The sequence below is a fragment of the Caloenas nicobarica genome, chromosome Z (assembly GCF_036013445.1).
Source record: "Caloenas nicobarica isolate bCalNic1 chromosome Z, bCalNic1.hap1, whole genome shotgun sequence".
Classification (NCBI taxonomy): domain Eukaryota; kingdom Metazoa; phylum Chordata; class Aves; order Columbiformes; family Columbidae; genus Caloenas; species Caloenas nicobarica.
In genome coordinates this window covers 25,058,850-25,083,529 of record NC_088284.1, presented here as the reverse complement: position 1 = coordinate 25,083,529, position 24,680 = coordinate 25,058,850, and the positions used below count along the sequence as shown (strand labels likewise).

General features: G+C 38.3%; 2 protein-coding genes across 3 annotated transcripts in view; both read right to left on the bottom strand.

The window, feature by feature from the left end:
• ITGA1 (integrin subunit alpha 1) overlaps window positions 1–24,680 on the bottom strand; it is a 73,699-nt gene that overhangs the window by 43,220 nt on the left and 5,799 nt on the right. The window contains exons 2-3 of one of the 2 annotated variants that reach the window (XM_065655925.1): window positions 3,037–3,157; window positions 259–371 (exon numbers count right to left, since the gene is read on the bottom strand). In XM_065655925.1, the coding sequence (XP_065511997.1) occupies window positions 259–371; window positions 3,037–3,157 (234 nt within the window). Of the gene's footprint in view, window positions 1–258; window positions 372–3,036; window positions 3,158–24,680 lie in introns of those variants that run through there. The other variant, XM_065655926.1, reaches the window with a different exon arrangement.
• PELO (pelota mRNA surveillance and ribosome rescue factor) lies at window positions 16,771–23,609 on the bottom strand. Its single transcript, XM_065657377.1, has 2 exons — window positions 22,624–23,609; window positions 16,771–21,451 (listed from the first exon to the last, which is right to left on the bottom strand). The coding sequence occupies exons 1-2, from the start codon at window positions 23,347–23,349 to the stop codon at window positions 21,020–21,022; spliced, it is 1,158 nt and encodes a 385-aa protein (XP_065513449.1). The 5' UTR covers window positions 23,350–23,609; the 3' UTR covers window positions 16,771–21,019.

The following is a 24,680-nucleotide window of genomic DNA, read 5'->3' as shown; positions in this document are numbered from 1 at the left end:
GTCAGCCATAATAAAGTTCTGATAACAAAGCCAAATGCCCATTCTAAAAATGTGAGCGTGTTTTCCATAGGACACGAGAAGCTTCAAAATAAAATTATTCTTGATGTTAAAAGCACAACTTTTTTCACATTTAGCTCTGGAGTCCTAAGTAAATTTTCTCTATAGAAACAATTCTAATGCATATCTGATGGCTAAAAATCTCCTAAGATCTGACCTCTATTATTCCTCCATGTGACACAGGTTTATTTTCTTTCATACCTGGTAAGTTCAGTTTTATGCAGGGTGATTGGTTGTCCCTTCCTACAGGGCATTTGTATACATCTCCTGTTCTTTTCTCAGGTTGGCCAACTAATGGTGAACCAATAAGTACCCTGCAAATGAAATAAGTTGCTTGAAATTTCTCCTTTCGTAAAAGGCATGAAAGTCAGAAAATAAAACTTAGAGAAAGAGCACAGCTGCAGCAAGCTCCATATAAAGAGTACAGGATAGAGAGTAAGAAAAGTGTTAAAACTTATTATGCCAGTTCAGATAGAAGAAAAAGCAGCCATTATGTCTCCTCTTTAATAAGGACATCGAAAGGAAATGTGCCTATATACCAAATTACACAACAGAATAACATTTTTTAAAATCCAGTGGAAAATAAAAGCAATGTTAGCAGAAGGATGACAAGTATTAAAAATAAAACAGAAGGAAATATCTGTTTTATATAATATCTCCTTGATCTTTAATATATTTTGGAAGAAAATATATTTTCAATGCTGAGAGACCAAAAGCCAAAGGACAGGCTTCACAGGCACCTGGAAGAATAATTCAGTCTTAAGTAAAGTGAGCCAGCTTTCATTAATAAAAAATAATGTTATTAAAAGAGTCATTAAAAGAAATATCAATTTTTTACAATGTTAAGGATTTTTAGTCCATATATTTCTTTTTCAAAATTTGGTGTGATCAAAAACCCACTATTCTCACATAGTATTTTGTAAGAACCACAAATTAGCATCCACTCCTAAATCCAGTTTTCAGAAGGAAATGCTGTTTAGAGATGGACACTGGTTGTGTTCTCAAATCTTCATTTGCTACACTAATAGCCCAGCATTACCCAGTAGATAATGCTGCCTCCATTAAACGTGTAAGGAAGAACTTGGATTAAATTAGAATTCACAGCACACACTGGAAACAGAAATCCTGCCGTTTAGAGTAATAGTTCAGTAAGATCTGCTCCTGGGCACAAATGATTTGTGAAGAGTTATTGAGAGAACCATTTCAACCTTTAATCATAAATTAATGAGTCCAGGCAAAAGATATTTGAAAAGAATGACCTAATATAGGTAAAATGTAGCCTACGGATTTATAAAAAGACAGAAAATTTAAACGCAGCACACAATCCAGCTTCTAAAAACATACTGGAACAACTCATGGTGATCTATTAAGACTTTTTTATTAATAGTACATTAATTAATTAGAAAGCAAAATAAAATACTCCAAGTGTAGACTGGATCTGACTGCTCCTTCAAACTACCTGCTGTCATGTGTGTGTTTTTTACAGCAAAACTTAGAAATAAGCAGCACAGCCTATCATGCATCCTTGACTTGTACTACAGAGAAGCTGAGTGTGCTTGATATCTCACGGGAGGTCATCAATGCTCAGCAGGACTGTGTCCTCATGCTTTTGTTTTCTCAGAAAGAAAGAGTGCTGTGAACAGCGAGAAGTGGTCTGAAAGGCTATTTTGTCTTTTTGCAAAGGGAATTTTTTTAGGAGACCCCAGTTTTGTTGAGAAACAAGTGCAGTCAGTTTCACAGAACATCTGTCGCTGGAAAGCTCTATCTGTGTTATCTAGGTAGCATTACAGAAGTTGACAAAGCATCAAAAGGCTGCTTTGTATATTTATTTTTAACTGTCAGCCTACAGATTTCCTGCTCTGGATGCTGCTATGCTGACAGCAACTTTAAAGCTTGAAAATTTAACCATAGCTCTGGAGTCTAATTTAAGAGATGTTCTGATCTAGCACACTAGTTCAGATTCCCATCTTCCTTCAGCTACTGGAAGAGTTGCCATTTGCAGCTCATATTATTTTTTACTCTTGAATGGTTTCATGACAGTTTACAAAAATATAGCTTACTTTGCAAAATCCCAGCTCCTAGAACAGATCCCATTTCCTGAAGGTCTAAAATAGCTCAAAGAAGGTCATTATTATTCTCCCATGACCCTCATGCAGATGTATATTTAAACATCCTCCAACCTGGGTAATCAAAAGCAAGCATTGTCTAAAGCAGGCTCTGCAACTCTATTTCTGTGAACATCCCCTGTGGTTAATGATGAAAACCGTTGCAGTGGTGGACAGACTCTTGGACCAGGACAGCCCTGGCACTTGTAGGGGATATTGCTTGGACGCTGCAGAATAGCCTGACGTGGCTGTCACACAGCCACATGCCTGGGTTTTCCAAGAATGTCAAATTTCTGTGAAAGCTCTGGGAAAACCAGAGTAATCTGCAAAGAACAATGGAGATCTCAGGATTCCCAAACCTTTTACCATCCAACCAAAAGGGAAAGTGGAGCACTGTATTAATAAATATTTTGACAGGGAAATCTTCCCACCACTCAAAAAACTCAGTTCACACAACTTCTGACAGAAAACTTTAAAAAAAAAATACATAATACAGAGTGGTTAGGTAAAACAGGAGCAATTCCACTGCCAATGCATTTAATACAAGGAAAAGATAAATAATGACTTCATTTGGTAAATGGAGAAAAGGGGGCTCAGGCATAACACAAAACTGTCTCAGCTCCATCAATGTGGGAATTTACCCACTTTCTGAATTCATTTATTTCTTTGAGGAAATAAATGTAGATATAAAGTTGGATCTTTCAGTCTCCCAGTCTTTCCAGGTTTCCTTAGGACTGTGCATTAGTTCAAGAAATATGACTGACAGAACCTAACCCTTATGTATTGGTTATACTTACAAATAACAGTATGGCACCTGAGTCACTGAATACCTGATAATTTGGAGTTTCCATTTAAGAAAAGAAGAACAGCTTACCATTTTCCTTCCTCATTTTCATACTGCTGGACTGTGTACCCGAACAAGTCTTCCAGAGGCCCGCTGAAGGTCATTGCATTTTTCACATCAACATTGGAAGAGCCGACAAGGTGAAAGAGAGCTTTAAAAAAAAAAAGTAATATGTAGCAATACGCATAAAACCCAAGTCTTTTAAGAAATCGAGGTTCAATTATGACTTAACCGAAGGTATAAAACAAGGATTGAAAGTGGCATTTGGGACATATTTATCCCAGCTGATAAGAGATTGAACACATACTTCCTCACACATACAAATAGAGCTAAATTCGGAGATGTTAGCTACTGGACTTCTGTAACCAAACCCTATTTTGCACTCATTTGTAAACATCAATTCAAATAACATTAACTGAAATAACCTCTAATAGTAAATAAAATAAATTTTTAGTTGTTTTTACTGCTTTTAGCTCCATGCATTTCTAATGTAATTATTTTACACAAAATGTTCCTTCCCTCATTCACGGTAGTAGTTCTCAAATTTTTGTGAATTTGGGAATTAACTAATTCTGAATGGTTTGTGGAAGACATACATAGGAAAGAATGAGGAAAAACTTTCAGATGCATTTAAATTTAACCTATATTAGGGAAAAGAACTCCATATAGTTTTCCTTTAATTCTTGTCCAGAGTACCTGTAAACCTTTCACTTTTGGAAAAGAACAGAATAAATTTTTAATGTGATCAGGTGCTGTTATCTCAAAAGTACCTGTATGTGACTATTTGCAGAAATCTAACATTTACCCACTCAGGAAACATTGCTCTGAAGTGGTGGTGTTGGACTGTGATAAGTTATGAGAGCAGATGCTTCTTCAGACTGATTTCCTGTACCCTAAAGCTCAGTGATCACCAGGACGGAAAGTACAGTAAATACATGACTGTATAGCAAATTTTGGAAAAATGAGGTATATAGGGTGAAAAGTCCAGCTTGAAATGATATCATAACCCATTGTGAAGTTCATTAAGAAGCCAAAGGTACTTTTGATATATAAAAATTACGACTATTTATCTTTTATTTATTTTTTATTTCTTATAGTGATCTCTTCCATGTTTGTCCTGTGGAAGTCAGTTTCAAAAGCAACCATTGCCTCTGCTGCTGCAGAGCTGTGTGTTTAATACAGAAGAGCTGAAAATTAGTTAAATTTGTAGAACATTGAGACATGATTATACACAACTTTTTTTTCATTTCAAAGAAGACTTTCATGATCTTTTGCTGACATTTAACAGTCACATAGAAATACCCAAATCCATAATACTTGCTACATGTCAAAGCATCAAAATAATGTCCAGTTACTAAAATACATCTGTGTTATTCACCATTGAGAGGAGGATATTCTCATAGAAAACTTGTTACTATAATTAAGCTCCCAAGTGATCAATGCTAATCTGTTTTTCTCAGCATCTTATTTCCTGCTTAATGCAGTAAAATTATCACAGAAGACTATTTATCACTAAGTAGGTATTTCCAGTTTCACTGGACAGCAAAAAAGGAAAAGTTTCATTTGTGTTATTCTATTTTTTTTCTTCAGTCAGAGTCAGGAAATATAAAGAAGTGAACAAACTAAAACAGAGTTTATTTTTATTCTGCAGAAAAGATTCATTGCAAGTGATAAGAAAAAAATAAGGGCTGACAGTCTGACAGGAAATAACTTGCTGAGAAAGTAGTCCATGCATTTTTTGTCTTCCTTAAGCATTTATGTTTAAAGTAATTCTGCTATGTTCATGTACAATAGCTGTTTTCCTCCTCTACTCTCAGTCATTGAAGCACAATTACAAACAACAAAATACATTTTTAAAAATTCAGTTAAGTCATCACTGGTTCAAATCTCCTTTTTTAAATTTCAGAGTAAAAATAACTGCTATTATTATTTTTGACACCACGTGTGGGATTCAGACCGTGTCATTTAGACTCCCAACGTATCTCCTAGACAATTAAATGGTTCTAATAAGATCGCCTGCTAAAGTAAGTGTGTAAGTTCATTATTTAGTTGAAGAAGAAAGGTAGAGGCAAAATCTATCCATGTTGACCTGCCTCTTAAAGGTCTCCAGAAGTCTGTTCACTTTAGCTCCTGAATAAGATGGACAGAACACCCTTATATAGGTCTTCAGAGGCATGTTTTTCCCCCTTTCCCATCTTATGATGACATTTAAACCACATTATTACATGAAATATTAAAGGCCGCAGATTCCAGCTCATCTCTTCCAATATACTTTCTCCTAAAAGCACTGAAGGTTGTAAGTGCACTATGTACTCTGTACACTTCATCACAATATCCTGCATCATCACTCCATCATCTGCTGATAGATATGGAATTTCTTCACAATGACGCAGTATTGACAACTATTGTGATTTTTACTGCGTATTCACTATACTAAATGGTCTTGAAGTTTCCTGAATCTGTTACGCGATATACTCCAGCCTCATAATTTTAAAGAATACTCTTCTAATCTTCACAGCTATAACAGAAAGTTTGAAAATGTGAAATGCTAAAACAAGCAAACTAGAAGAGAAATAAAAAAATGCTAGCTATTTGCTACTAATCCCCCAAACTTCCATGCATCTGAGTAAGGTCAAATTAGAACCAGCAATAATAATAAGTATTCTTCTAAAAAACAAAGCTAGAGGAATCAAAAGAAGCTAGAAGGGCCAAGACTGGTCAGAAATAAAAAGCACATGAATCCACACAGCAGTGAATAGACCTGTGGACGTTGTTGACAAAGGATGTTTCGGATGCTAAATGTCATGTCTTCAATGGGTAACTAAATAAGTTAATGGAAGATGTTACAAACCATACAGAACACATATCTGGTTCAGTAAATCCCTTCAGCTGGAAATATTTGGAAACTGGAAGAGGAATATTATATATGCATGTACAGTTATTTTTTGTCTCTAGCTATTGGCTTACATGCACTCCTGCAGACATGATACTGGACAAAACGTGGTCTTGATTTGATCCAGTATGGCTATCCTTTTGCTTTCTCATCTTCCCATTCTTAGCCGGAAATCAGATGTTTTGAAGTTTGACTTCAGAAACAGACTGTGCAGCATATTTTAATCTGCAAGTATATTACATGACCTTCTGTGGCTTCCATTTGCTATGAAACATCATGAGCATAATGTTTTTGAATAAAAGTAAGGGTCATGATATGCGGTGTAAGATTAACTTATAAATAATTAGTAGATTTAAAGGTATCCTGTTACATTTTCCACACATTCTTTAAAAGGAAATCTTACTAGTCAAAGATACATTCAAATCTGCAGGTGGTAAATAGAAAAGTGGAGTTTAGAGTGACCCACATTACACTATTAACTAACAATAATATACTGACTTATGGCAACCTGGCTTTTACATTTTGTTTCATTTTTCAGTACAAAGAACATTGTACACACAAGTTGACCATTCAGAACATTTTAAAATATCACCGATTGCGACTGTGAAAATGATTCTTTACATTAGTAAGAATATCTAGCTTGTGGAATCCTAGTCTTACAGTATCTGTCTAAGATGCACACACTCTCATCTATTTCTAGCAAACTTGTGTATATGAATTTAAAAGACTATTGGCAGAAGCAGTGGAAAAAGAAAGCTACGGGGAAGTTGGAGAGGATTCTTTTGAGAGTTATGGGGATTAAGGAAAAGAAAACATTTTTTGTGGACCGTATTATTTGACTATATACACAATTAATTTAGGTAAATTAAATTAAGATTTTGAATTATTTCACATTGTGTTAATAGAATTACTAAAAATACAGATCAAATCACTGATTAGAAATGCAGAATATAAATGTTTATCACATAATAAAGCTGAAGTTCCAGCTTTTAACTTCATGTCCTACGAGAAATGAGGCACCGCAGAAAACCTGGGACAACATCCCTCTCACTACCGATTTAAACTGAGAAGAACACTAGCTGATGCATGTGGCATTCTTTGCTGAGCACAGTTTGTACCTATACGTGAAAGGTTAGCACTCAGTCACCAAGACAACAACCCAAATATTATTTCTACCACAAACCTAAAGTAGTAGCTCATACTTGTCCAGTAGCCACTAATATTTTTTTTTCTGTTTTATTTAATGAGATGTTTTAACCAAATGTTCGTGCTGTCTGCCTGGTTATTCTGCCTCTAAGCCATGCAAAACTAGATTTCCCTGGCACTTGTCCACATGCATATTGCCTGGCCAGTCTAACATTTGCAAACAGAGAGCTGCAAAATAGGAACCCTTATTTTCCTGGATATAAACAGATTAATATAAACGTAACACGAACTGTAGAACAAAGCCTAATACCTGGCTTTTTATGGATGAAAAATAGATCACAGCAAATCACTCGCAATAAATGACATCATGAAAGACTGGTTTAGCCAAGAGAAGAGGGTAAATTCAGTTAGGACATTTTATCTGCCTATGGTCTGTAGCAAATAACAATTGTATTATCTATAAATGGTGCTTATTCTGAGAAATATGAATGTTTTTTGCAAAAACTGGAAAGGACAAATTTGCACTTTGTATTGAAGAGGGTTTACAAATCGTCTGCACACTACTTTTCCCCATCAGCATGTGGTCCATGTGTTATTTTGTTCCATTTCACACTTACTGCCATAGCATGTCAGGTGTCCTTATTAATTCCTCTGCATTTTGCAAGAAGATACTGAAATAAAGCAGGTCTAAGCACAATCAAGGAGGACAACAAACCAAGTAGAAATGTCTTGCAAGAGTATGCACAATTGGAAAATATTAGGAAACTCAAAACCAGCTATTAGCAGGAAAAAAATAAATCAGATCGCTTCCATTGTGGAAAATAAGAGGATAGAAAAATTTAAGCTGAAGATTAAGATTTTTTTTTTTTTATGGAGTTGTTACATACCTGAATGTCTTGCAAAAATAAAAAATAAAATAAAATATTGCTTCAGTGTCTTGCACAGCACATACTGCAACCAATGATGCTGTAAGGATATTTTAAAGACCTGTAAACAACACAGGAATGCAATACAGCAACATAGAACAGCGCATCTGATCAAAGTGTACTGAAAGCTAAGTAATACTAGGAAGGATGCCCTAGTTTATAAGTATATTATCCTGGTATTGCAAAATACTATCTGTCTCTGTTGTAATCTTAGAAAGTATACAAAGCAAACAGCAGAAAAGGAAGCAATTGGGATGCTGGTGACAGTTGCTCAGTGAGGGAAGCAGGACTGGGAGCATTGGTTTGGCCTCCCCCAAAAGCTTATTTCAAGAGGGTCGCAAATAGTATCAACCTCTGCCATTAGAAAACTCAGTAACTTGAGGAAATTGATACCACTGAGCATTGGCATGTGCAAGCCTGTGCTGCTGCTCTCAGCTAGCTGGAATCAAGCCAGTAGCAGAGAACAAGCTGTGTCCTTCAGTAAGTGCAGCACTGAGCCTCAGCAAATAAAACCACCCGAAAGCTGTATCATTTAGCTGCAGCAACACACCACCGTGGATTTGGGTGCAGGGCTGGACTGCTTAAACATATATCTGCTTGCAAAGACATAACTATAAAAATGCTACTTGTGAAATCATGGCTCAAACACATGCAAGTGAATTCTTTGCTGGACCGGCAAATGGGAGAATCTTCATGTTTTATTTTTTGCTACATTTGCGATAATGTCACTGCAGGACATTGTCTTATGAAAGGAAGATTTAGTCACAGACATTCCAAATGGAGGAAAATACGACAGCATGGTACAATTGCCGTCTCTGACCTCGGGGGCCACATAGCTCTGGCCTCATTGCGGAAGGCCAAGGAGGCTGTGGTAGGAGTTCCTGCTGCATTCAGTTCTGGCTGGCTAAATATCAGTGTAATTCAAATAAAGCTGCATATTAAAAAAAAAAAAAGTCTCAACTTTGAAACTTTTTCAGTATTGTTTAAATCAAGGCTTTTATTTTTCAGGGGTACAAAAGAACCTTTATATAATTTTGCCTCCAGCATTTTTTCTTTAATCTTTAACCTTTGAAGAGCAAAAAACTGACTGTCTGGAATGAGACCAAATAAGTAAAAAAAGACTTCTTCTTAAAAGTAGATAAATATCCCCAAAACACAAAGAAATATATATTTGAAAGTGGTTCCAGATTCAGAAGCCACATGGCTTTCAAAACTAATTAAATGCTTTGTACAACCCATTAAATAAAACTTCCTTTGCTGGTTTTGTACTGAATAATTTGTACTGGAAAATAGCTTTCTAATGCAGTGTCAAGCCTGAAAATACACTGAATCAATGCTTTGTAATGTGGTCCCAAGTGAGTAGCACAATGTAATAGGCAAAACTTTTGGAAATACAATAGCAGAGAACAAGAACATGTGCCCCACTGGGTTGACAGTCATCAGAATAAAACTACTTTGTCAAAGTTTGGAAAGTAGTCCTCTCATCTGCACAATTCTTAGCACTTTGCAGTTTCTCACAGATGGGAGAAAAAGTCTTAGAAATATACACGCACATACAGAAAACTTTGTGAGTTCAGCTACTAGATTTGTGCAGATGTACTGAGGCTTAGCAAATTTAGCAGCTTGGTAGAAGGGAAACAACTCTTAGAAAATGTTTCTGCTTGTCTCCAGTGATCTTTTGGATATAGTTCTTCCACGTAACTCAAATACAAGTCTCTAGAATCTTTGTGTTTCCCTGTAGGCTCACTCTCCTTTGCTATCAAAGACAATTTCCTCCTGAACATCCCATTGTAACTTTTGTTTCCTACCATCTAGTTGTACCTATAAGCCTGCGGGACCCTTCATCTCTTGACCTTTTTTTTTTTTTTTCCAGATAGAAGATATTTATAGTCATCTATAATTAACTCAAGCTTCACACAGAAAGCATGGTTAAGATGATCGTCTATGTCATTTTCTGAAATAACACCCAGAAGCTTAAAAAGGAGCAAGAGAGTGATTTCATGCAAAGTGAATAAACGAGGACTTTTTAACCTAAAGAAAAATGTTTGCTTTGCAATACTCTTCAAAACTGCTCATGGACCTTTAGGTTTTCCTCTGCACAAAAATCCTCTAGATTGATAAGAAGAGTCAAGTATGATGTTTCCGTTGGTTTTCTACAAGCTTTCTACTTGCCCAATTATGCTGAAACCCAATTTTGCAGGATGATGTCCTGCTGCTGTAAGCTTTTAGCTGTGTAGCCTTGTCAAAACCAGAAAACGTGAATCATAGCACACACACACAAAAACCCCTGCCATCTATCTGATCAATCTAGACTTCATCAGTCTGCTCCATCTGACGTAAAATCACTCCTCTATAAAATGCTCCATGAGGACAAAATTCCATGTGAACATTCTGGGAAATGTGCTAATCTGAGAACTGACAATGCAAAAAATGACCCCTAGCTGAAAAATCATGTTACTATCTCCCGACCAGGACAAACGTCTTTTTTTTTTTTTTTTTTTCTTTTTTCCTTCCTGACTTGGTATCATTATTTGTTAATTTTCCCCCTCAGTTGCTTTCAGGGATTGTTGGGTTATTTTTCTCAAAGATCAGCAGTCCTAAGGCTAGTATCAGAGTTGAAATGCTTTGGTGGCAAGAAAGGTTTTCTGAAAAGCAGCAACTGTTTCCATTTCTTCATTTTACAATGGCTATAAACTCCCACCTTTCATCGCCTTATGCTGAGCATAATCATTGGCTTGCTCTCAGCTGAATCATTCAAGGCTTCAGGAAGAGAAGAAATCCTTCAAAAGAAATATCCTGATATGACCCTATCACATCCAGCTAGCCAGGGCACCACATAACTTTAATACAGGCTAGTTTTTATATAGTACAGCAAAAACATATGCAGTCAACATGCATGCTAAAAACCAGTAATGTCCATAAAATGCATCAATATCAATTCAGCTGTGAAAAAAGAAACTGTGTTAAGTACAGTGGAAGGGAAAAGACAGAAAATTACAAATATATTTTCCTTTAGAGTCCCACACAACTCTGCTATGCAATGATTAGGGGGATAGGGGAGGGAAACCCGAAAACAAGCAGAGAGTTTGACCAAACAAAAATTCCAGAGCCAAGTGATGATGGACACACTTCAGAATTAAATCTCAGATGTGTATATTAAAAGAAAAAAACCTGACTGGCAAGCTATACCCAAGTTGTACAGAGAATTCTTTTCCTATTATTTCTGCTAATATAACAACTATGATAATGTTCATTGGAACACAACAGAACATTAGACAAAACCAAACTTTCTGTAAAGGCATTTATGTACCAGTAAGTCAGGAAGTGGCATATAGTATTCATCTGAGATCATCAGAAAAACTGACAAAGCCAAAATGCCAACTTCACACCAGTATTGCTCAGCTGAAATGAGAATGAAAGATACCGTCTAGTGTATGTTAGAAACTTATTCCCTGAAATAATCATGTGTGACATGTTCGAAGTAGAATATGATCAACATCGGTGTCTTTACCACTGTCATTTCACAGTGAAGCCTAGGAAATAAAGTAGTTCTGAAAATTGCAGTAGAAGTTTATGTAGATTTAATATATTTTATATGGTATATTTCTATAGTCAAGATAGTAACGATATTTTTTTTCAAAGTTAAGAAATTCTCCAAAAGCCAGTATATCACCATGAATTATAAATATTGGATAGCAATGTACTGCAAACTTTAGCATAATAATATGCATCATTAACAATATTGACTAATTTTTAAAGACTAAGACACTTAAATACCAGTAAAAGCATGAGCAGCTCTTCTGCTATTCTGCTGGTTAGGGATTGTACTGGTAAAGCAGCTGAAAGCACTATGGGATTAATCCCAGGTCTTTTTACTGCAAATGTTCTTTTTTACTGGTCAATAAACAATTCAGGGAAATTTGGAGCTAGCCATGAAGAGATTGTAAGAGGAAAGTTTGTTCCTCCCAAAATTAAGCTGGACTCTAAAGGTAGAAAAACATCCTGTTTTTTTAGATGCAGTTTGAGATAGAGCTTTCTACATGAATTCCTGGTGCTAATAACTTAAATTTCCCACCCACAGCACATGAAGTACACCCATGATTTTAAGATATCTGTCCAGCCCAGTCCTATTCAGAAAGTCTTCTGATGTTGCCAAGAGCTCCATAAAGAACTGTTAGTCTTTCTTTCAAACATGCCATCAACTTCACAAAAGTACAACAGAAGCTTAATAGTGAGGAAATTTTATGTTCTTGTGTAGATGCCACTTGCCTAGGCTAAATTAAGGTTAAATTAAAAAGTTAACTTGCAAACTTAAGGTCAGTTTTTGTGTTATTTAAGAGTGACTCGATCTTCTAAAGTCAGTGGGAGCTGCGAGGGTTTAAAAAGGCACATAAGAATGTTGTGCCACCACCTTATGTCCCACAGTGCTCTTTCTGCAAATACGTGCTGCCTTATCATAGATTTAACATCAGCTTTATGCAAGTAACACCTCAACTATTGTTTCAGCAGCAGAGAGTGGCAACGCATCACTTCCAGCTTTTCCTTTCAGCCTAGCTGTGCTGATGCTATGCTCTCTTTTTATCTTCTTTGGTTTATAGCTCTTTGGATACCTCAGTTACCTTTGTCTGAAACAAACTTTTCTAAGCTATGTCAATATACACAAAGGACCGACTCATAGCAGCTTCAGAATCATTTGAGAAAGCATGCTTTCTAAAGGAAACACTTTCAATGATCAGTGACTTGAGTTTGATGCCTGTTTACAAACAAAATGCTCAAAAAATATTATTTAATAGGTCTTTAAAGCTCCTAGAGGACATTAAGCTGGCAGAGATTGAAGGGAAAGTACACATTAAGCCCATAACATGCACCTAATATAGGTATCCTTGCACTCTCAGTTCAGATGGCTAATCCCTGTCTGACACAAGGTCAGTATTGTTGTGCAATCTGGTGTGTCTGTTGAGATGTGGTGAGACCGTATGCGCAAAAGATTGGATTGTTATAACCAGGGTAATACAATGTTCTGCTAACGTAACAACAGCAAGCGCTCTGCTTCTCTTCAGCAAGTAGGCTACAGGACTGCTGAATTGATTCCTGTCTAATGCTGGCAACTACATCATATTTTTCAGGATAAACAAATTCCATATTAAAGCGACCTTTTGCTCTGATTTTTCTGAGTGGAAGGCTGTTCCAGCTTCTCATTTTACCAATAGTAGGAACTTTCTGCTCTCCAACACAGATTCATTTCGTGCCAGTTCTTATTGCAAAATAGAAGTGCTTAAGCTAGGGAACAAAGTAGTTTTAAAAGGGTTCTAAAAGTAAAAGTGAAAACTTCAGTTTCAAAATACTGCTGCCTAGAGCCCCAAACATTTTTCAGTGACAATTTCAATAATGTCCCCTAAAAAACAAAAACCAAAACCCCACACTATTACAAATTTTTATAACCTATTTAGGCTAGAAAGACAAGTCTTCAAAATTAGGGAAGGCTAGGTTTGCAGCTGTCAGCATTAATTGTCAACATTTATTTTGTTATTTCTGAATACATAATAGAACTTTTGTCTCATAACAAAAATACACAGGACCATGCAAGTAGACTTGAATAAAACATGCAGACATCTTGCAATTGCTTAAGCAACCTGTTGTTTATGAAAATCACAATGCTTGACTGCGTATTAATAGATATTCAATAACTGATTTCTGCGGCTTTCAAGAGATAAAGTCTAAAAACTTACCATTTGATGGACTTGACTAGTCCAGTTATCTTAAAAAACAACACTTTAGCTAAAACAATCTGAAACACTTTAAAAAATCCAACAAACCTTTTAATATTTTTTTTTCCTGGCTTTCTTGTACTGTTTCTTCTCACTAAGCACCCCCTCAAAAACTCTGGAAGGTTTATTTCAATCAGGTTCTGTTGTTGGCTTTTTTTTAAATGTCTGACTAGAAAATTTTTCTTTGGTTTTCTTTTTGTTTCTCAAAGCACTACATATTAGTTTTGTAAAAGAAGGCTCTTTCAGACAGGTATGAAAGGAAAACAAACAAAGGTAGTCTTTCACAATCCTCAGATACAGCAAAGACTCCATGTGTGACACTTGCGTAGCAGGCTTGTCAGCAGCTTGTCAGTGATATGATTAGCAAGGTCTCAGTATTTCAAGTGTCAGCCTCGAAGCTACTCTCCCTCGGGTACAAGCTTAGTTACATCAGCTGGCATCTTACCCTCAACTGAGGATGAGCTGTTAGAAGCGAGTACAGGTATTTCAAACACCCAGTGTGGCTCTCTTTGAGGAAGAAGACTTGTGCCCAACACAGCATCTCATATTTTCCATTGCGTCATAGCTTTTCAGCTTTCCTCATGGCTCTGGAACTTGGAAAAGATCCCTTATGAGGCAGCTGCTCCTTCTCCGCCTCTCACCACTGCTGTGCCAGCAGCTCCCAGGTACAGCCCTGTGGTGAGGGCGGCCGCTGCGCTGGAGGCACAGCTGTCCTGGCAGACAGCTGACGTTCTCCCAGCTTCACAAAGTCCATTTCAGCTTCACCTTAGCCACCCTAACACAGACCCGCAATTTCCACTCAGGAAAGGAATAAATTATGTGAGATAAAACAGTTTTCTTTACCAAAGGGAGTGGAAGTGTTTTATGGCAACTATTCAGGTAAGATAAACAGATGCAAATAATTAATCTCACACCTGAACTAAAATACTTATACACTTTAAGCCACAAGGCTGAATGCTGCAGGTTAAAGAAAAGGCAATTGTCTTCAGCAAAACCTGCCGCAGCTTCCAGAGCATCAGGAACCGTGGAAGGAGATGTTCACAAGCATTCAACAGCAACTATCAGACCTCCTAAATGTTGCATTTGCTACCAACCTCCACCTACCATAAACAAATCACGAGGCCTGAAATAACTATCAAGTCTGCATCCTGAGTAATTCCTTCAGCTGCCAAAGCAACTACAAGCTAAGAGTCAAGTAGGCTTTCTTTTTTACATGAAGACACCACATTCTTTGAGGGCACTGCACCTTTATATACACACACACACACGTATCTTTAGACACATTTCGTGTTTAGTTTCTTTGTTCTGAAGGAGTTTCAGTAAAAAGTCAGCTAAAAACATTTGTTCTAAGTAACATAAGTGTCTAACGGTTTGTATTAAGGCTGCACAGAAAATAATCAGCCTGTCTTCAAAAGTAGATTTGCTTGGCTGCTATCAGGTCCAAAATGTTTTTGAAACATGGAACCCTACTCACAGCTTTTTTTTCTGAAACATGAAGACCACAGCTGGAGTGTATTAGGTAGGAACAGTCACAGCTTTCAATCACTTTCCTGTTCCATTCAGATCAGAAATCTGAAAATTGTCTCCCACATCCCAAAAGATACTACACCAGCTGTGGTTTAGCTATCTCGGACAAAATATAAAAATATTTATTTGCTTATACAATCTGGAATAGTACTTAACAAAGACACTGACAGAAAAGGGAGCATGTTTAGCCTAGTGTTAACAATGGAACAGAAAACTTAAGCTTCAATATCTTCTGTCCCATATGACTCCTTAAGCCCCTAGACTCTTTTTTTGCTATTTTAGGCTTGGCTTTGATTATAAATTCCATTTTCGACCACAGAAAAAACTTCCCGTCAAGTCTGGAATGTACATTTCTGAAAAGAAGTACTAGTTTCAACTAATTAAAATTCTGTAATGGAACAGCTATTTTGTCAGAGGATTAATGATCAGATCTAATTTGACTTCTAAATAATTATTAAAGCAGTATGACAGTAATTATGTTAGCTGTGAACATATCATTTCCCAAAAAGAGGGCAATAAATTAGAGATTGATATAGCAAAATCTGACAAGATCTGGCATTGCTTTAAAGCTGCTGCTTCGTGTTGCATTTCCCAGAAGACACTGACTTGGAGGCAAGTGCTGCTCCAATACCCTCTGTTTCTTGTATAGCCCTCAAATGGGACAAGAGGAAGAATTATTTTCAGACAACAGAATAAACAAGTATGATTTCAGAGACCTTTTCCTCACACTCTGTTTTAGGCTAAGACACCTTAGCAGACAAATGTTTCACATAAAACCTATACTGCATTTCTAAAACAGTCAAGCTGAGAAGTTTGCAAAGAATATGCACTACGGTTTGGTTGTTAGACTGGAGACATTTATGTCCTTTATATTCTGTATAATTCAAGCAGTTATTCTCAAATAGAAGTCAATGCCCTACTTGAGTCAAGCACAAAAAATCTGGCAGGACTAAACATTACACTTATTAAGCAATTCTTTGGGCAACTGTCACACAAGAAGCTCCACAGCCTATGTTTACTCTTTCCACTGCTGAAAAATCCCAGGCTTAACCCATGCCAGAGCCTGAATTAAGAATTATAATAATCACAAGATGCAAAGGGTTAGGCATTTTCTTAACTCTAAATTAGCAGAATAGTGAGTTTGCAGAATACTATTTTCCCATACAAAATGTGAATACAATGGGATCTAAAAGGAACTTGTGGCTGTTGTACGAGAAACAGAGATATTGCAAAATAATATACAGCAATGCCATATTTCTCTTCTGTTCCCACCATCTCCTAAATCAAACCAAAACTGAGAAATCTTAAGTTTTAACAGCATTAAAACTTTTATCATTCACTTTGTAACACGTTGCAGGTGTATATTTAATGAGAACTGAGAAGGGAATGACTCCCAGACCTGTATCATCCCCCACATTAGCACAGCTTGAAGAAACTTCTTTTTTATTTAACAGTCATCAGTCTGAACTACCTCAGTTGCACCTAGCTGTAGAGTTTAGGAACTTCATTCTAAAACAAGCATTTTAACTTGACAACAACAACCAACCAAACAACAAAAAAAACCCCACACCAAAACCAAAACCAACCCGATATAAGCAACTGATATATCAGAGAGCAAGAAAAATATCAAGTCTGAAGTTTTGCCGTACCTAAGAAGTACAAAGACAAGTAGTTTTCTGAAGTCATTCCTTTATTTTTTTTTGTTATTAGGTGTCTTGCAGGAATGCCAATTTTGAGCTATAAACAAGGATTCCTAATTGCAGACCTTCTAATTGCAGTTTCACATTTTAAAAATGGGTTTCTGAGATCTTTTGCAGAAGCAACAGACCACACACTGTACAAACGTGGCTTCATGAACATTCATTATGAGAACATGTTTTTTTTCCTGCAAAACTAGACATATATTACTTTATGAAACAGGCCGGTTTTCTTTAAAAATAGAGATAGGAAAATCTAAGAGAAAAGTGAATGGACATGGTGACTAAAAAAGATCACATGCACATGATTACACCTTTTATCCCCACTTTGCCTTTATGAAATCGAGCACATCTTCTGGATAGATCATGCAGCTTCCAGAAAGAAATTAGAGAGGCTCAAGCTATAAATCAGTCAAAGGTAGCTATAATAACCTTCACAAAAAACCCCTGCAAACCAAGGTCAGCAGCTCAGAAGTTAAACTAAGAAATTTTCTAAGGGTAAGACAGTTTTAATATCCAGTGCTACTTAACCTTAGAGAGAACAGTAGCATATGAAAATTACTTCAGACATTTACATGACTTTAAAAACATCATGCTCATTGGATAGCAAATTAAGCTGAAGAGCTATGGGCTCTTGTTACACTGGTGGTCAGATCATTTGCTCCCAGTATTTCACTCATATAGTGTACAAGGGTGAAGACAGGAAGAGGGAGATGAGGAATTCCGTAGGTCAAATACTGTTAAATGCTTTACAGCTTCACTGAAAGATTTGTCTTTTATTTTGCTTTATAACTAGTAGGATTATTTTGTCTCTTGCTGGTGATGGCTTCATATTGTGCACCAAACTTTGTCTGGTAAACAACCACAAAAATTATATCATAATAACTGGATTTAAATGCCTAAGGTGACAGAACTAACAAACTGAAGCCTGCTCCAAAGTAGAAGTTTGCAAGAGAGGTTTTATGACCTAAATTAATGAATTTATTTGAATCTCTAAAGAGCACAGCAGGATTCAGGATCAAGCTGATTTCATGATACTTTTAAAAGCATACTTCCTACCAAATGTAACAAATATTAAGAAGCCCTACTATGTGTATTAATTTATTTTGAAAACTGGAAAATTGGAAGATAAAACATGCTACTAATTCACAGAATTATGTCAGACCATTATCAGAAACTAAACGGAAACACTGCTCAAAATTACTAAATACTTCATGGTGCATGAGAACAATTTTCATACTGCAGACAGTTTTTAACTCATGTATGTTTAGTTCCAAAGAAAAGATAAAAAAAAATTTTCCCATGGCTCTAGCACTTATTCATTTCATCTGCAGATGACATGCATCTTCTGTGTGTTATCTGCACACAGACATTAAAGTCTGTGTTAAGCAAGCATCTTTGTCAACATGGACTTTTCAACGATTCAAAATTTCTTTAAATACAGAAGATACTAGCAACCCTGGAACTTTGCCAGGTCAAGCATCTGCAACTACTGAACGCAACCTACTTTCAATACCAAGCCCTTAAGCTGTTTCCTGAAACAGGATGCATTTGTCTACATAGAAACTGTATATTTATTTTACTACAAAAATGCTTACAAAAAAAAAAAAAAATTGCATCCTTCCATGCTTTGGGTAACTAGATGTGTATTTCTTTCAGACTTAATGCCATGACAGCAGTAACTAAAAAGAGGAAAATACTCCAAAATTGTAAAGTCGGTGTAGAATTTTAAGTATAAATAATTCAAAGAATAACTATGAACATATTTTCTTACCATATGTTTGCTTTTATACCTTAAAAATCCAAATAAACAGCAAAATGGCTGCTTCTTTTCCTTGGTGATACACTACCACAAGCACAAAACATAGACTTGCAGAATTGCCATTTTAATCTTCTCATAGCACACAATAAAAACTCTTCATAATTTCTTGTTTAAAATTGAATAATTGGAATCAATTTGGTCTAATAAAATAGAAAACCCTTCCACAAACAAGGAACAGTTTGTTTTGTCTCTCAGTTTGCTGAGAATTAAACTAAGAATTTCCTGGTGTACTACAATTTTGCATGTATCATTTGTGTACAATTGCAACAAATTCGAATTACTTGTAAGAACTGAAATACAAATATACCAGCTTATCTTAAAAAAATTAATGACATTGTTTAGACATTATGAGCCTGTTTAAAGCCTGAATTTGCAGCATATAGGTAACATATATTGAAGGTCAGAGTCTTCTACTTGTTTCATATGTTCTTTACATTTAACTCCATATGTGGCAGAAATCAGGGTGCTTTGTAGCTGGAAAAGTATATAATCATCTTTGGCACATTTTTAAAAGAAAAAAAAAATTCTAATTTAACCAGTCCTAACTGCTGAAGGAAGCCTACCTGAGCATTCTGTAACTTACGGCACTCAACACCATTCAAGACAAAAATGCTCCAATAACATAGTTTATCTGTGCAATCTGACTCTAAACAATTGTCTTAACAAGCTTGTGTTCAGTGAGAGAGGAATTAGTGTTAATAAAGTACAGTTCTAGTATAAGTTCTGTTCATACATTCCTTAGGCTGTTTGGATGATGGGAAAAGGGGAGATGGCTTTTAACTTAAAAGTACTTCTCAATCAAGTTTAGGCTGATGGTTCAGCTAGCAGTAGATAATATCAAATTCACAGAGCTGGCATCCATCAACATATGTTAGTACCATTAAAAACACTTTTGCTAAAATTATACTACTCAGACTAAAAGCTTTGGTGTTTTTAATATTCCATTGTTATGTGCCTTTCCGTATTTCAGAAGTCTTCTACAGCTTTCTTAAATAAAATTTATTTTCGGGAAGTCTCTCCTGTTCCCCCCTCCTACCACATTTTAAAAAAAAGGAATGCTTATTTACACACACAACCTACACGATCAAACATTGGCTTAAATTGAACGATCCCTTTGAAGGTATGTCAGAATCTGAAAGCAGTTTCTGCTTCCTCAGCTTCAGATTTATTGCTCAGTGAAGAAAGAAAATTCGTAGTGGGTCTTAAAACTTGGAGCAGAACAATAATTGGAATAGTAATTTTTATTTTTACAGTTCTCATTATCTCAAGCTGAAGTTTGATCTATAAATTTGTAATCTTTACTTCTGTATCACAGGTTATGTATGCTTTTAAAGAGGTACACAAGGAGAAAAATACCAGACTATGAACTTATTTAAACCATTTGTTGTCAAAAGATTCCTTATGGAAGCCTGGGTCCTGATTTTGCAAGCCTTTTCACATATCTTCTCAAAACGCTGCGTGAAATAATCCCAATGTCAATTTATTGGAATATGGTCAATGACGACACATCATACCTTGTTAGCTTTCAGGACAGTCTCACAATGTAACAGCATTCAAAAAGATAACAGAAAAGGGTGCAGTGAGCTTCACAATTTGTCTTGCATCTACTATCACATTAGGGAGGAAATCGTTAATTTAAAGGGTCTGGTTTCTGAAAGATTGCTTCAAGTGTTTCACAGAAATATTTAAGTGGTAAGACTCATAACACCACAAAACCCCCTAACAGATGATTTTGAACTCACTCCTTGGCCACATCTTAGGAAGAATGGCGAGTTCCTAAGATCAAACACAGTTTTGTCAGGTCTTGCATAAAGAAATTTATATTTGTTCTGCAATACTCTTTTCAAGCATTTGGACAGAAATAGACAGTCTGACATAATTTTCTCCCTCTTAGTTTATTATCTTTTCATACACTTTCCAAAACACTAAGCTGCCAGTCTGCCTTAACATGCAGAGTGAGCAGCTTTGGGGAGTCAAATTAGGTTTTTGAACTGCTGGAGGTCCACTGTGTACCTTGCAAAACCAGTCACCTCCAATGCACAGTACACCAATAATCATTACCATAGAACAGATATCCATTAGTGTGCTGAGCAGAGCTATATACTGTAAGAAATACTATGAAAAAAATAAATTACATGTCACAGCACACCTGCACACCATATTTAGGAAGGGAGGGCCTTTAATGTCATTTCAACATGACTTGGAAAAGAAACTGTGGAATGAAGTCACTGTTATCAATCCTCTTCAGAGCTAGACTCGTCTTCCTGGTCAGAGAGCTCAGCAACAGGAAAGCGCAGGATGGCTGCCACTCCTGTCAGTTGGCCAAGCTGCTCTCCAGACACATGCAGGCTGGAGAAAATGCGTACTGTGCCCATGTTCTCCCGTACGCTATCTACCAATTTAACATATCGGGCACGTGTAGCCACATCCTGGTGCCGGAAAAGCTCATCGCTGATCAGCAAGGTATCAATGGCCATAGCTTCATTGGCCTTCTCCACATGCTTTAGACCATAAAAAGCCCGGTCAGGCTCATGCTGCAGCATTTTGTAGAAGTCATCTAAGGCTTTGACTTCACCAGCTGCCTTAGTGTCAGAGAGACGGCTAGTTACAGCTGGGTCGCAGAGGGCTTCCTTCAATGCATATTTATGTCCAGAGGACGAGTGGACCTAGGGTAAAAAAAGTCAAAGGTTTGCATTTTTTTAAATAAAAAGGATCACTTTCTTGATTACCCAATCACAAACAGCTTTCACTATACACAATAGTTAACTTCATAATTATTCAAGGGAGTTATGTCTTTCTTGAAACCTACATGATTCTTTTCTTAAAGGTTCCCCCCTGCAACCCAAAGCTTATACCAAATCCCTTAAACTGTACTTTAAGAAGTGCAGGAAAACTGTTTCTCTTATTCAAAGACTGGGTTAGACATGCAAGTTGTTGCAGACAGTCCTCAAAGAGGGCCACTTGAAACTACTAAGAAACTAAGACTTAGGCCTCTCCCTTTTAAAGCATTCAAGAAGAGATCTCTTAAAACTGCAGCCATATAATGCAAAAGTGCTGAGTCTTGCACAACTGCATAGCTCCCATGCTTGCAAAGCTGTTAAGTACATTAAAACTCTTCACACTATCACTTTGCTAAAAATGCAAAGGGGGGCTTCTTGATGCAATGTGTCTCCTAAACGTTGTGACCATCAAGTATTGGGACACACTTCCCCCCTGCTACCCTCCAGCCTTTTGGAAGTATGGATTACAGGTCTACTCCAATGAAAGAAATATACAAGTATCCTTATGAAAAGAAAAGTTTATTTTATGCTCAGAGTTTGGCTGTTTCAGTGAAAGGCAAAAAAAGCCCCACTCAATCAACTAGATACCTAAGGAACAGGAAAAAATGCTACGGTCTGCATAACCTTTAACTATGTAGTACAAAACTAATAACAAAATTAACTAACCTATACCACATCCAGGTACTTTTTAAAAAAAGCTTTAGAAAGCTGTCATTAAATATGCATGCTATCTAGCATCATAGATTACAGTTAAACCATTTTCCAACTTGTACTTCGGTCTTAATTAAATATTAAATATGCTTTTATAGGAAGTTTGAAATATTCCACACTTTCTCTATTCCACGTTAAGGTATCCTAGGAAGGAACCATTCCTGTATCTTGCATAACTACCTTACAGTTTGGGAAGCATGAGAATAATTACCTTATGATGTTCAGACAGAAATTTATTTTCTCTAATAAGTGAATTACTTCCCACCACTCATGGCAATTATCTTTCATCATCATAGACAGCTCTTATGCCTCTTTTTACCCACTCTGGAGACTGTTTAGTTCCTTACCTGTAGGAACTTGGACCTGTTCTCCAGCAGCAGCTTATTGTCAGTCTTGACCGCCTGCTGGAACATGTAGTCGCAGAACTGCTCCCGTACAAAGCCTGGGCTAGCCACCAGTACACACTTCACCACCTCAAAGTTGATATGCCGCTGGATGGCTTGTACCACCTGCTCGTAAAATCTCTCCAGGGCCCGGTCATGCTGACTGCAGTTCCCTTTCCGCTTGCGGGGGATATTCACCTCCACCTTGGCACGGGTAAGCGTCATGCTTGGAGTGACCAAGCAGACGTGAGCCAGCCCTTCCTGCATGACCACGGCTGCCACATCGGCACTCCAGGCCGGGTCACAGGCCTGCTCGATGCGCTCCAGCACCACGCTGTCCCACTGCTTCTTGGCCAGTGTGAACTGCCGGTTGGGTTCCAGCTCGATGGTGTGGTAGGCCCCCATCTTGACATACTCATTCTCTTGGATGTTAGTGCCCTTCACCCGCAGCTGGCAGGCCTGTGAGTCGAAGTCGATGGCCTCCACGCAGAGGGTGAGGGTGGTGCGGATGCGGTTGCTGCCCACGCTGCCCGTGGCCGATTCGGTCTGCACTTTCCGGATGGTGGAGGCCCGCAGGCTGTCACCCACCTGCAGCAGGTTGTAGGTGTGCCACATGTCCTCGGGCTCCTCGGGGATCAGCGTCACCTGCCCCGCATTATCCTTCTCCAGGTCCTTCCTCACCAGCTTCATCCTGGTAGCTCCTTGTGCCCCCTCCGGCCTTACCGCAGCCGCGCCGGCAGCGGCCTGCACGCCTGCCTCGGGAGGCCTGGCGGCGGAAGCTGGCGGGCGGCGGGACCCGCGCAAGGACAGCCTACCCCGGGCCGCGATGAACGGCCTTTCCCGATCACCGGCCTTTCCCGGTCACCGGCCTGCCCCGGGCCCGCGGCGGAGCCTGGCCTAGCCCTCAGGCGCGGGCGGCACTCCGACCACTCCGGGCCGGCTCCTCGCCCGGCTCGGCGCGCATGCGCAATGCGCAGCAGCCGCCAGGCGCAGGCGCGCGCGCACGGCCCGTCCTAAAAGGCGCCGTCCGCGCGCGCACCTCCCCCTCCCGTTCGCCTCCGTGACTCGCGCGCGGGCACGCGGCCGCGTCAAGAGCCGGCGCACGCGCGGGGACCTGCCCCCTCCGCAAGCCGGGGGCACGCGGGGCCGGAGGTCGCCGGAGGAAAACTCTCTGAGGGGAGCTAAGTGGCACCCGCAACGCTCCTGTGAGGCAGGAGAGGGCTGTGAAGCGGTGTGTCTGCCCGGTGCTGCCTGTCCGCGAGCGAGCAGGGCCGCGCTTGCCCTGCCCCTCTAGCTCCTTGCAGTGGTTTCCAAAGGCCTCTGACACAGCCGTTCACGTTTGAGAAGAGGAAAACAAACAACAGAACCTAAGTAGTTGTGGAAGGTTATGGTTACAGGTGGAGAAGGAGATAACAAAGGTGTGGCTCAGCGGTTTTCTGCGTGCGGTGGGAGAAGCCGCGGTACCTCAGTCAGGGAGCGGAGCTGCTGGGGCGGGAGCGGGGCGGCTGCTCAGGCAACCACCGCTGAGCAAAATGAAAACCAGACCCATGCAACATCAGAACCTCAACTGTTACTTTGACGTCGCTCTTAAACTGAACTTCAGCTTAAAAGTTTGTGGTAAAACTTTTAAGTTACACTTCAGCCTGCACTGAAACTTGACCTGCTTCCTGAAACTAGTAGAATGAGGCAGTCCCGAGAGGCTTCAGAGGCAGATAAGCATGTTTCAAATAAAGTTTGATGTTGGCAAATGTAATATGCCTCGCAAAAACCTTTTAAAATTATCACTAGCACAGAAAAGGGGCCTGAACAATAACTAGACAACTCAATTTGCAGCCTAGACAAATTTAACAAGCCAGAAATAATGTGAAAAAATAATGTCATTATACAAGTACTGCAGCTTATTTTGAGCTTATTTATTGCTGAGAACTCCATTTCAGAGTAACTTGCAAATTTAGAAAGAATGAGGAAAAGAAAATTAAAAGAATGGAGAACAGAAAAAGTGCTTGTATGAAGAATGATTC